The sequence below is a fragment of the Podarcis cretensis genome, assembly GCF_951804945.1.
Source record: "Podarcis cretensis genome assembly, chromosome: 12".
NCBI lineage: Eukaryota > Metazoa > Chordata > Lepidosauria > Squamata > Lacertidae > Podarcis > Podarcis cretensis.
In genome coordinates this window covers 47191377-47205383 of record NC_137181.1, presented here as the reverse complement: position 1 = coordinate 47205383, position 14007 = coordinate 47191377, and the positions used below count along the sequence as shown (strand labels likewise).

Genomic DNA, 14007 nt, shown 5'->3' with positions numbered 1-14007 from the left:
AAGTTTAGATTGATTGAGGCATCATAAAATCAAATTAATGTAGACAGTGACTCAGACGTACTTTTCAATAAAGGTTTGTATGTGTCAAGGCAACCCAAGCATTACTGCTTAATTCTTATGATATAATTAACTATGATTAGTACTCGATCATGATTGGATGGATCCAGACCAAGTAATTCACACTTAGTTCACAGTATTCCAATGCAACCTAAATTCAACTAACTGCCTGGATCAAACCTGCTAAGTGCCTTATACAACTGCAAAACTTAACATTATGATCTTTCCCATACCAATATTGCTTAAAAATTTAAATTTTCCTGAGTAGTTACCCTACGAGTCTACTGCTGACTACTTGTAATATAAAAAGCTTTTGAAAGCAAACACAAATGCAGCAACCTCTGGGAACCATTGTAACAACAAAAGCGAAAAGTAAGATATTAATTTTAAATCCTTAATATGGCACCAACAAACACTCCATCAGACAGAAACCCCCATTTGGGAAATTGCCCAGAGTTTTTGCACGGAAAATAATTACTTAAACAAACTATTCCAATTTAATATACTTTTTTTACAATATAATCTGATACACAAATCCACACAGAGGAAAAGCTCTGTGCAAGATTCTACTAACATTTCTAGGAGTTATACCATTCACAATTCTAGAGAGTTACACCATTCAGCAACTTCTCAAAAACTCTCAAAGGAAAAGTGTTACCTTTGAGCTGGAGGCCCATCCATGATAATGTTGATCCACAAGATCTGCATGGCATTGAGAGGATTAGGAAAGTTCATTAATGTGGCCAATGAGATTAATGTCAATGCAGCTATACTCCTGTTGAAAAAAGTTATTTTACACAGCTGTCAGCATCGCAATTTTTTGGGGGGGAGGGAGTGGTTTTTAAATTATTTGGAAATTTGTTATTAAACATTTCAAGCATCAGTAAGACCCACAATACATATGAGTAGCAAGTAAAACTTCATACACAGTAACAATCCAATTGTTTTAAATAGATCATGCAAGTTTTGATGATGCTAAACATCAAGCAGACGTTAGAAAATATTTAGCCCAAGACAGCAATACAAGCCAAAAGGAAAATTGTCTCATTTCATTAAGCCTCCTCACTAGAGGCTGTATACTGTGTGCCAGACACAAAGTGTACTTTTGTTATAGAAATAAAAAAATAATTTAGGAGTGCCTTACATTTTAAAATGCCGAACGACTGATAAATCAAAACCCCTTCTTGTATAGACTATCTGTTGCAGTGGTTGGAAAATGTGTACCTTATCAGGGAGGCCAAACCATCATGAACTCTTGGACTTACAAGTTGCAGGAACTATTTTTAGATCTGTTCTCATTTAGCAACAAAGGACAACCACATGGCTCTGATAATTTCAAGTAAAGGGAACTGTTGCTAAGGTTAAGCTTTTACTATGCAGTTACTTGCTTAGAGTCCTATTTTCAAGCAATTATACCCCAATTTCGAACTAACTGTGCCAGAATGGATGCTGAATTTATTAGTGCTGTTAGAATTATGGTCAGCAATCCATTATGGCAATATAGCAAATAGTGTGCCATTTACAAATCACCGAGCTGAATTTATGTCAGTTTTGGTCATGCAAACTTCTGTGCAATTAATCTCAATCAAGCAGAATTCATAATTCATAGGAAGCTTCTGATATTGTGCTGCAAAACTTACGTGCTCAGTTGAAATCTAACAAAATTTTTAATGTTATTATAAATTCCTTTACCCTCTTCAATTGCAGACCTGAAATATAAAAAGAAAAAAGTGCTTAGGAGGAAAAAACACATTCTGCAAAGGCACATTATTTGGATAGCATCCTGAAAACGCAACTCTTATTTCTTGCAATCTAACAGTAACAATAAATGGCTTCCCACTGCAAAACAGTATCAGGCAGTTTCAAAGTTTTTAGCTTTGTTCACTAAACACAAGTAAAATAAACATGCTAAATTAGAGTTATCATTTATCCTCATATGCCTGAGAAAATGTTTCCATTTAAAATTTTATAGAAAATCTACTAGAATAAAACCACTTGTCTTTTAAATTTCACCTAAGTGGCTTTTTTTAAAAAAAAAAAAGTTCAACGAGATGGCACTTATATATGCTAGACAAAATGACACGCATCCAGATAATGCAATTGCCACATAGTACGCAGAAAGGGAACGTAAAACAAACTTACATTATTGTCTGAAAATCATCGTCCACCAAGATCATATCAGCTGCTTCTTTACAGACATCTGTGCCCGCCTGCCCCATTGCTACGCCAATATCAGCAGCTTTCAGTGCTACGGCATCATTCACCCCATCTCCTGTCATAGCAACTACTGCACCATTATTTTGTAGTGACTGAGAAAACAAAATTAATCCAATCTATCATCACAAGATTTTATCACTATATGAGATTTTACAATGAACACAGTCTTAAAACTTTTCGTGTGCAATGCTCAGTTGAAAGTGAAGACTGGTAGGTGAGCTCCCTCTCATGAGTTAAGTCTATAAAGGCTTTACCAAACCAATTGCAGACAACCTTAAAATCACTCAAACACAAGCAATCACTGGTTCTATGCCATTTTCTTCTTGGGCAGTCAAAACAACTTTCTTCCTAGTTCTACTTCTCTATTTACCTTTAAAAACAGCAAATCAACAGCGTAAGTACTTCATACTGACTTAAACCAAGGTCCTGTAGGAGTCAACTGCAAAGAATTGTTCCGAATTTTAGCTTGCCCCCCTTGCGTCTTTTCCACTAAATATATTTGTGTGAGATTCCTCTTGATGAGCCCCAAATGATCCCATCTGGATACTAGATCACTACAGTTCAGTATCTCTGTACCATTTAAACTACATGTCTGTCAGTTTTAGAAACACACACATACCTTGACAATCTTCAGCTTATGCCTGGGACTGGCTCTGTAGAACACTGCTACCTAAGAAATAGAAGGGAAAATTAAGTCTTTACAAGTGCAAGATTGTGCTTCTTAACTATAAGCCAGCCTATTCTCCTCCACTCAACACTGCATAGCCATGACAGAAACAATGCAGCTAAGCAGAAAATGGACACAGGGAGGGGGGATTTTTCTACTCCCGATACTTTTCCTCTTTCCCGCCTAATCCCACCATCAGGATTTAGCTTGTCAACACTGGCGGAGGAAGAGGAGTACGGGGGAGCGCACCGCCCCCGGCAGTGCAATCCCGGTGGGGTGCCATCGTGGCTGCATCCCCACCCGTGCTGGGTGCCACGCCCCCACAGGTGGCGTGTCACACCCCCAGGATGCACGTCACGCCCCTGCGGATGGTGCGCCAGCCCTGCACCCGCCTGCTCTCCACCCCCCAGTGCCGGAGCATGAAGCTCCACCACTGCTTGTCAATTCCCCATTTCCTTCCCTGCTAGCCATTGGAGCTGTCTGGGCTGGAGCTCCAGTGGCAAGACTGGACATTTGTCACCACACTCAGATTCCATGAAAAAACCCACAGACGTTTGCTTGCTGTGAACTTCTGTTCTCAGTGCCCCACCAAGAGCAGTTCTTTCCTCTCGAGATAGCTCCTCCCACTGGCTGAGTCAGACAGGATCACAGGGTCTTTAGGCTCCTTCTCTGCTATGGGAGGCTCCATCCCATTCCCTAGACTTTTCCTTCCTAGTGCTGAGAACAGTTCAGGTTGCAACTCCATAAGAGCTCAGCCTAGACTGCAGCGGTTCTCAACCTGTGGGTCCCCAGATGTTGTTGGACTACAACTCCCATCATCCCTGAGCTCTGGCCTTGCTAGCTAGGGGTGATGGGAATTGTAGTTCAACAACACCTGGGGACCCACAGGTTGAGAAAGGCTGCCCTAGAGGTTTTTTCCCTCTCTCACTGTCTCTTATTCTACTACTACTACTACTACTTCTTTTCTTCTCCCTTCCTTGCCCATCAGCTTTATATTCGCTCTCTCTTTGTCGCCCATACACCTAGCCAGGAGGGAAGTACTTGGGTACTGGGCAGTGGCTGAATGGTTGAGATGGCAGCAAGGCCTCCTGCGCCCCTCACCAGTTTATGGAGGGCAAACAAGTCTTCTAGCAGCGGCAACAGCAAGGACAACTGGATGCAACCCCTTTTGGCTCCCTGTAGGGAGGGCAGCGGTGGAGGCCACGAGGAGGCAGCCTCAGCTGCATGTGGCCTTCTTTGCCTTAAGGTGAGACAAAAACATGCTTTGTTTGCACACCTCACCTCTTCTGGGTGGTGGGTCCTTACCAAAAGACCCAAAATTGTAAAGCCGGCACAGGATGCTGTTCACACTGCCGCACACTTGCCAAGTGTCAGTTTCCCTGTTACTTGAACAAGAACTTGTGTTGCAGTACTAAGACTCAAACTTAAATTAGAACACACCAATTTGTTCAAGCTGCTTAATCTGCCTGTGCCTTAGCCAAAATGAAAGGCACACTCTTACACTTTCTGACAAAGATTTCAAAGGATATCAGGAAAAACCTCAGATTTTCCCCTATGGCCACCAGAGGAAGATTGTGATATTCCAAATTAGATAATCTGTTCACAAAAATACACAACTTTGATATATAAGACATTACTAATGCCTACTCAAAGTACCCTTACATGCTTCTTAGAGTAATTCAGTAACTAAAACACACTAGCACACTAACTCAAGAGTTCCATCTACCCAGACCACTTTGGGTCCATTTAAAACTAACCTTGGGTGCTATTTGTGAAAGTTGTTGTATATCCAGTGTGTCTATTTCTTCACCTGAGACTGACTGAGAGTTTTTGGAATACAATCCTAAGCGATTAGCTAGGAAACAAAACAAAACAAAGTTACCAGATGTTACAGTTAAAGAATCTAGTGGAGAAGGACCAAATGAATATATACAATTTAAAATTCTATGTTCTCACTGATTATTTTATTATTTATTCCTGATAGCAAAGCTACAACAATGCAGACTGAACTATTGCATGTGTCACACACCCACACACCCACACAGAGACAAGTGGTACGTGACAGAAAATGTTCAGGGAGTTTTACAATCCTAAATGCTTTTCTGCAGCCCTGAAGCAAATACAGTTAGTTATACTACATATGCATGACCGTACGCTCTGGAAATGCAACAAAGTAACTGCAACAATTGCGGAATCAAGGTCTCTCCAAAGAAGAGTGACTTTCTCCTAAAAATGTGCAGCTAGCTGGTCACAGCAAGTTTGCGAAGGTTGCTAGCTAGCTGCTAGAGAGGATGTAGTGCTGGATAAAGGTAAAGGTAAAGGGACCCCTGACCAATAGGTCCAGTCATTACCGACTCTGGGGTTGCGGCGCTCATCTCGCTTTATTGGCCGAGGGAGCCAGCGTACAGCTTCTGGGTCATGTGGCCAGCATGACTAAGCCGCTTCAGGAGAACCAGAGCAGCGCATGGAAACGCCGTTTACCTTCCCGCCGGAGCGGTACCTATTTTTCTACTTGCACTTTGACATGCTTTCGAACTGCTAGGTTGGCAGGAGCAGGGGCCGAGCAACAGGAGCTCATCCCGTCACGGGGATTCGAACCACCGACCTTCTGATCAGCAAGTCCTAGGCTCTGTGGTTTAACCCACAGCGCCACCCGCGTCCCTGCAGCGCAGGAAACAAAGTGCAATTTCATCACTGCCCATGCTGCCAAATGGTTTGTCCAATTATGTGTGCTAACGCATTTGGTCCGCCTCAGAGAAGGTGTGTCACATGAAACTGGAGAAGACTATAGCCTATGATTCTCCAGAATACCAGGGCACCTGTTGGAATCCACAATACCAGAGAGGACGCGTGGGAGTGATCACATCAACCAACTGTCTCATCTTTCCTAAATAGCCTCTAAGACACAAAACAGGCAGCTCTGAAACTTATTTGAGCCCTGCCTCCCATCACAGGGTGCCTTCCTCTGTGAGCAGAAAGTGAAGCTTTCTTTTAGAAAAATATTCACAAATGACATATCATAATAGTAACATAAACTGATCACATGTGCAACTGGCAAATATAAAAATAGTTCAAATAATCATTTCAATAGCTACAATTCAGAAGGGTGTGGAAGCAATGAAAAAACCCCAACCCACTACTTGGTTGTTTTTTAAACTTGTGAGTAAAAACTTTTCAAGAATACCATATTGATCAGGATCCCAAAATCTGGCTAGCAGCATGAAAAAGGTTTGCACTAGCACAATGGAATTTTTGGCTAAAGTTTGAATAGCTGATTCCTAAGGTATATCAGATAGTTTTTGAAACTGCTCTCAGTTACAAACGTAGCTTGCCATGCACTCTCTGTGTGTGCTTTTTGTTAAAGCAAGCCTGAATAACTTATCTCTGGCTAGTGAGCTGGTCATATGGCCCTTTGGATCCTAGCCCTGATTTCAGTCTAAAGAAGCCACATTGTTATACATTCATCGACAAGGCAATGAGTAACTCAACTGACGGAAATAAAGGGGGGAAAACACACATTCATACCGATGGCAATTGCAGTCTCCTGTGAATCTCCAGTAATCATTTTTATCATGACTCCAGAAGTGATAAGTGCAGTGACGGCTTCTTTTACGCCCGTTCTTGGAGGATCAATCATTCCAACCAGACCCAGAAATGACAACTGTCCAAGCTCAGGGCCAGCAGCTAAGGCCAGAACTTTCAAAGAAACAGGGGGGAAAGTAGTTTATACCTTTAGATATGGCACCTACTTAGAAGATCAGAATGATACAGCTAGACCTCTCCAGTTTCTAGAATAAGAGCATTTTCCCCCCTAGCAACACTGTAACCTTCATGGATGCTTTTGTTTGTGACTTCCCAAAACAAATTTCACTTGCACAGAATGCAGTCAATTGGGAGAGATTGCATAACCAGCAAAAACAGACATGGTTTCTCTCTTCGTCTCACAGTATGTGACTTGTCTTTTGCCCTCCATATCTAGTGGGCTGGATTAATATCAAGTTAACAGCACTTAGTTCCCTTTGCTTACAGGACTTAAGCCATACCTAACTTTTGGGTTGGGATAAATGAAGACAAATCTTAGCATGTCTACTCAGAAGTAAAATCCCAGTTATTTCAATGAGATTTGCTCTCAGGTAACTGTGTACAGGTCTGGAGCCGTATTCTGCTTCTAACTGTTACGGGTGCTTTAGTTGAGACTACTGCATTCCAGGGGTTGGACTAGATAACCCTCAGGATCCCTTCCAACTCTACAATTCTATGATCCAACTAAATCATGCCCACTGCAGACCCACTGTAATCATTAATTTAGTTGTGTCCAATCATTCATTACAATGGATCTGCCCCAAGATTTTGATACAACTCATTAGCTTTTAGGTTTTAAGACAAGTTTCCTTGAAGGGGGATGTATAAAGCTACATCAGAAGTCCAGCAAATAGTATAGGCATTCCTTCTGATATTTTAGGAACCGTAATTTGCAAAGCTAAGAAGTTACACATTTTAAATATGGAAGTTTAAATACTACTGTCCATGCAATCTGAAAGCAACACAATGCATAAAAATGGAAGCGAATGACGCATAAGGATTATTCACAGCTTTGTTCTAGAGTTTCTCACGTTGAGAACAGCAAGCAATTAAGATTTCAAAATGCTTTCCTCTGTAGTGGAGACAATAGTGAAATATGCTATTACCTCTGAGTCCGGCAGAGCCCATGGATGCTTTCTCTTGCTGATAAAGATCTCTCTGTTGTTGGCTGAGAGGTAAACTATGCCCTTTGCTATTGTATGTCGTACAGTATCGAACCACTTCCTCATAAGCACCTTTCATGAAGCAAATCTCTGGTTTGTCCTAAAAGATAAAACATGTTAGCACCTGCTGCTCTGTCCCCTGTCGCAACGCTGTCATTATATAACTTCAAAGCTCTTTCAGTGTGCTGATAATAATTTATAAACAACTTAAAACTCATTAGTCTACTGAACGCAAGCCTACATACCACATACTGTATTCCACTTACTGAAACACAAGGCAATATTTTATTTCCATGACTGTTCTGTGACTATATAATGGTGCATACCTTTACCATGTCTGCAAAAATGCTATTCCGGCATCTAACTTAAAAGAACTGGGTTCGAACACCCTGAGAATATGGGCTGATATAGTTTAAGAGTTGTAAGAAATATGTCCCTCTCTATTTCTTCTCATTTTCAATAAACCACCTAGAGGTTTTGCAAAGCACTTAGAAGGTTCCCCCCCAACCCCACCTACAATCAAGAAGCATATCATTTTTTGCAAGCAAGCAAGCAAGCAAGCAAACAAACATACAAACAAACAACACTTTCCTGCTTCTAAAGAAGAGGCGGGCCAGCAGAATTTTTGAAACAAAGACCTTCTGAAAATAACTCTGTCTTTAAGCAGAGCTCTGCTGGGCCAAGCACACATTGTTGCCAGACATGAAATCACAGTGCCATTTGTTTCAGTTAAGTTCTTTTTAAAGTAAGCTTACAATTCCCATTTGGTTAAGATGAGAATGTAAACTTTGCATAAACAGAACTGTTGCTGCATATTTAAAATGGTATGATATAGTGGGATATTGGAGCCTGTTGAAATACATCTCAGAAAAGGACATACCTGTTGCGTTCTATGTACACACTTAACAGCCATCCATTTCTGCTCAGAGCTGAAGGGATATTCTGCTTTTCTAATGTAGTCCTGCTGGATTCCATCTAAGCCCATCTACGAGAACAAAGGACACTGCCAATTCAGTCCACTGCATTTGTAGCCAGAGCAGCAACAATCAACTGTATTTTGTTTTAGTGTCTCACATGTGCCCCTCAGCTTGTTTGCTCCTGCATATGGAAAGCAGGTACAGGTTACTCTGAAAATACTGCTTCACTGCAAGGTATTGAATTAAAGCAGCCTGGCTGGAGCTGATAGGAGTTGTAGTCCAAAACATTTCAAGAGCACTAGGTTGGCAAAGGCTAACTTATGAAACAGAGTCCTTCTAGATCTACATGTGGTTCTAATCCATTGCATTCTTGGATCTCCTTATGGTGATGTACAGTGGTGCCCCGCAAGACGAACGCCTCGCAAGACGGAAAACCCGCTAGACGAAAGGGTTTTCCGTTTTGGAGGCACTTCGCAAAACGAATTTCCCTATGGGCTTGCTTCGCAAGACGAAAATGTCTTGCGAGTTCCTGCGGGGTTTTTTCCCCTCCCCCCCCCTTTCCTAAGCCTTAATCCGCTTATCAGCTGATCCGCTGATAAGCCGCTTATCAGCTGATCCGCGAAAAGCCGCTAAACCGCTAATAGCGCTAATCCGCTAAGCTGTCAATGGGCTTGCTTCGCAAGACGAAAAAACCGCTATACGAAGAGCCTCACGGAACGGATTAATTTCGTCTTGCGAGGCACCACTGTATAACCCACACATTTTTCTTTCCATATTTATGTGGAATTAAACTCCCATTTGTTTCAGCTGAGCTTGCTTTTGAATGAGTTTACAATTGCCTCTAGTTTTAAGATTTCCCCTTCATATTATTTTCTCAGAAAGTTTTAGAATAAGCTTATTGTGATGATCACTATATCACTTGTTTTGACATATACCCCTAGATGCTCTACCAGTGGCAGGCAAGAGTCAATCCACTTAGAACAGAATCAATGCACTCTGAATACTCTCTTGTAACATAGTGGTAAGCAATATACATTCTAGCAAAGCCTATAAAGCACTGTGAAGTTATCCGATGTAGTTCTTCCTAAAGTTCAGCAACTCCAGGCACACCCAATAACTGCATGGAAGATTTCCAGTCTTTGTTTCTTGGGGCATAAACAGGATACAAATGGAACCAGCAATAATGACAACATAGAATCAGGATTTGAACAGCACTATGAATTAAAATTGGAAGCAGTTTGCCCAGCAGGGCACTATCTTCATGGAAGCCAGGAAGAAAAATGAACATGGTAACGAGGTTAGAGCTGTGTGGGCACACTAGCAGGAGCACTGGATATGCCCACACAGTCCTGAGTTCCCCACACCACCTGCTATGCCAGAGTGCCACCATTGCTAGAAACCTAGGATTATAGCTCTGATTTGCTGGGCAAGCTGCCGCTGATTAAAACATTATGTGCCTTCTAAACAGGAACTATGAGATTTTGCAAGATGAGAATAGCCTCCAAACAGCCCAGTTCAATGCGAGCATGTTTTGAAGAGTCACTAAACTTAATGAAACTAAGTCCCAAATAAGGCTGCGATCCTTACACACACCAAGTATTGACAATTCATTAGAGCACCACTGAAATGCAACTGAAAAATGGATCAGAAGTAAATCCACACTGTGAATGAATGATGGGTGTTTTTTTGCCCCTGTCTAATGGTTTGTTTCTTCCACTTCGCTGATTGAACACTCTGAACTCCACCTCCCACTCTACCTTTAGATCCAATTCAACATACCAGATTAGCTTCCCAGTCTAATTCTTCCATTCTTCCCCACTATGTTTTCCAAGACTGCCCATACATTCAACAAAGCCGTACCAGTAGAATAGCCAGTGCCTAAGTTACACAACAGTTAACACATAAGTATCTTATTAACTAAGTATTCAAGAACCCATGTTAGCTTTGGAACAATTTCAAAAGCTGAACACTTCTGAATTAACTATTAAATAATAACCACACGACTTCAAAATTGCTTTATTTGCAATAACTTATAAAATTTTTAACTAATCAAACCACCTTATGTTCTTGGAGCTCCGTGGGTGCATCTTCAAGATTCAACATAAAATGGTTAGAATTCTTTAGCAAATTTGGAACTGCTGTATTATTTCTAAAGAAACCCTGCAAATGTCTACAGAACTTATTTATTTATTTATTTATTTATTTTCATTATTATTATTATTATTATTTACTGAGGTTTCAGGGTGGTTTACAGAACATAGTTTTTTCTCTTTAGGAGTTATTAGCATTAATGATATTGCTATGCCTAGCCATCTAGTTTAGAGTAAAGGTAAAGGTAAAGGTACCCCTGCCCGTACGGGCCAGTCTTGACAGACTCTGGGGTTGTGCGCCCATCTCACTTAAGAGGCCAGGGGCCAGCGCTGTCCGGAGACACTTCCGGGTCACGTAGCCAGCGTGACATCGCTGCTCTGGCGAGCCAGAGCCGCACACGGAAACGCCGTTTACCTTCCCGCTGGTAAGCGGTCCCTATTTATCTACTTGCACCCGGAGGTGCTTTCGAACTGCTAGGTTGGCAGGCGCTGGGACCGAGCAGCGGGAGCGCACCCCGCCGCAGGGATTCGAACCGCCGACCTTTCGATCGGCAAGCCCTAGGCGCTGAGGCTTTAACCCACAGCGCCACCTGGGCCACACCAATTAGATCACGTTTTGCTGCTTGGATTCTTTACTGCATAGTACAGTGACACACCTATCACTATCTCTGCATGGTGGACTCTGGCCAATGAACTGCAACAATAAATTTGTTAGCCTAAGGTACCTAAGATCCTGGTGGCTTTGCCGCAGCAGAACACACATACTCCTTTGGAGTACAGAAAATCTGGCATTTCTATTATCAGTACAGTCGTACCTTGGTTTTCAAACACCTTGGGAGTCGAACGTTTTGGTTCCCGAACGATCGAAAACTGGAAGTGATTGTTCCGGTTTTCAAACGTCCTTTGGAACCCAAACGTCCGACGCAACTTCTGCGGCTTCCGATTGGCTGCAGGAGCTTCCTTCAGTTCCTGCAGTTCGACTTCCAAGGTACCACTGTACTAGCTCTGTTGCCCTTAAAAACCTCTATACTTCAAAACAATATACATCAACACACCACCTACCTTCATAGCCAGTGCAATTAAGGCCCCTTCTGTTGGTCTTCCCATTAAGGTGTTGTTTCGAATTACAGCATCATTGCACACACACCCAGCCTAAAGAAATGAAAAAGGAAGTTAATGTAACACACAAGTATCCCTAATTTCAAAAAAAGATTCCTTCCAGTAGCACCTTAAGGTGCTACTGGAAGGAATTTTTTTATTTTGTTTTGACTATGGCAGACCAACACGGCTACCTATCTGTAACTTCAAAAAAAGAGTACACTTTCTGTGCAAGAACTTACCTCAACAATTCTGCTAACAGATGGTTTGTTAAATCCATGAACAACATCACCTTCAACCGTGACTTCTCCAAAGCTGTTATAACCCACTCCAGTAACCTGGCAAAAATTAGACGATATGAATTTTACAAGGAAGCAAACATTTGCTAATATTTTTTTTCTTTATGACCTTTGAAGCAGAGATATTATGAAAAGAGAATATGAACTTTGAAACATTAATCCTTATGCATTCCCTTATGCATTTTAAAAATTTGTTTCTTATAATAGGTTTATAGGGTTTGCAGTATCTGTAATCAGATGGGAATGCTGAGGAGATAGCCGACTGCTGAGCCAGGGAACCACAGTAAAATTAGAGCTCATACACTGGCATGTGACATTTCCTACATGAGGAAAAAAATTACATTGAAAAGAAGCCAGAGTTATTCATTTCAAGAAGTAGTATAGTTAATATTCCTCCCAAGACTGTCTTGCACGTTTATTTTATGCAACTGAGTGGACACTTTAGTTAAAGTCAACATTTCCACAATCTCCTCTGTATTTAAAGGTACAACCATCTTCTCTATCCTCTAGCATTTCTCCTCTTAAATGATAGTAGTAGGCACAAATGCAGCTCAGAGATAAGTGTGAGGCAGCTGCTGGGTTCACACCAGTCCTCCAGAAATGGAGTTCTCAGGACCAATGCATTTCTCATAAAATTAAAAAATAAAATCTGCCCATCCATGCTTATGCTTATTAAAAACAAAATAAAAAAATTCCCTCCAGTAGCACCTTAAAGACCAACTAAGTTAGTTCTTGGTATGAGCTTTCGTGTGCATGCACACTTCTTCAGATACACACTGTGTATCTGTGCATGCACACGAAAGCTCATACCAAGAACTAACTTAGTTGGTCTTTAAGGTGCTACTGGAAGGAATTTTTTTATTTTGTTTTGACTATGGCAGACCAACATGGCTACCTATCTGTAACTATGCTTATTAAATACAACAAAGACAAATGCACCTTAATTTTATCCCTGTGGTACAGCAGTTGAGGTTCCTTAGTTTTAACTAATTCCCTTATCTTGCATCTAAATGTCTTATGATTAGTGTTTGAAAGTCACTGACCTGGCAACCAGCCAAGTAGGTCCCTGTGATCCAGCAACTGGCCAAGGGTGTGGTCATTCTTGGGTATATTAAGAGGGGTCTGTACATTGCCTCTTTGCTTTTGCTGCAAGGAAGCTCTGCCAGATTGATGAAGATCTCTGTGCTGTATGTATGCTGCGAGTTGTACTTGCTTTGCATTTGAAGCTTGCGCCTTCTACTAGGGATCTAGTGGAAGCCTGTATATAGTGAAACTGCCTTAATGCTTTGGACCTGTCAGTAAAGGACTGAACAGACTGAAGACTTGGAGCCTGACTCAATTTCTTCCAGCACAAAACTGCACTGCCACGAACCTACACACGTTTGGCACATGCCATACATCAACAACCGCAGTGAAACTGCTAGCACATGTGCAAAGCTAAGCAGGGTCCAGTATGGTTTCAGATTGGATGGGGAACCATGTGTTGAGATTCCTCCGTTGCACTTCCCACTCTACAATTCTATGGTCTGCTTACTACCTACCTCAGCATGTAATCCATCTGCCGTAAAGATATGAGTAACAGTCATTTCATTCTTTGTCAGCGTGCCAGTCTTATCTGAACAAACAACATTGCAGCAGCCTGGGGAAAAACATGAATGCAGTAATCACACGGAAGTTATGACGTATTTGGGAAGGGTTAGGGGGCCGGACAAATGACAGAACATGGGGAAAGAGCATCTTCACAAAATATCAAGAAAGAGGAAGAGTCTTGGACTAGGTTAAGGATGGAGAACTTGTGGCCCTCCAGAGTTCGCATCTTCCTTGACTATTGGCTCTGCTGGCTGAGGCTGATGGGACTCCAGAGTCCAGACACATCCAGAAGGTCACAGATTCCCTATCCCTGGGCTAAGGGAATGT

At 41.7% G+C, this 14007-nt stretch overlaps 1 protein-coding gene across 4 annotated transcripts in view; it reads right to left on the bottom strand.

The window, feature by feature from the left end:
• ATP2C1 (ATPase secretory pathway Ca2+ transporting 1) overlaps positions 1 to 14007 on the bottom strand; it is a 63638-nt gene that overhangs the window by 3449 nt on the left and 46182 nt on the right. For all 4 annotated transcript variants that reach the window (XM_079947197.1, XM_079947200.1, XM_079947198.1 and 1 more), the window contains 11 exons: positions 13632 to 13729; positions 12034 to 12129; positions 11756 to 11845; positions 8567 to 8671; positions 7630 to 7786; positions 6467 to 6637; positions 4699 to 4796; positions 2894 to 2944; positions 2200 to 2366; positions 1698 to 1766; positions 716 to 832 (listed from right to left, as the gene is read on the bottom strand). In XM_079947197.1, the coding sequence (XP_079803323.1) occupies positions 716 to 832; positions 1698 to 1766; positions 2200 to 2366; positions 2894 to 2944; positions 4699 to 4796; positions 6467 to 6637; positions 7630 to 7786; positions 8567 to 8671; positions 11756 to 11845; positions 12034 to 12129; positions 13632 to 13729 (1219 nt within the window). The remainder of the gene's footprint in view (positions 1 to 715; positions 833 to 1697; positions 1767 to 2199; positions 2367 to 2893; positions 2945 to 4698; positions 4797 to 6466; positions 6638 to 7629; positions 7787 to 8566; positions 8672 to 11755; positions 11846 to 12033; positions 12130 to 13631; positions 13730 to 14007) is intronic.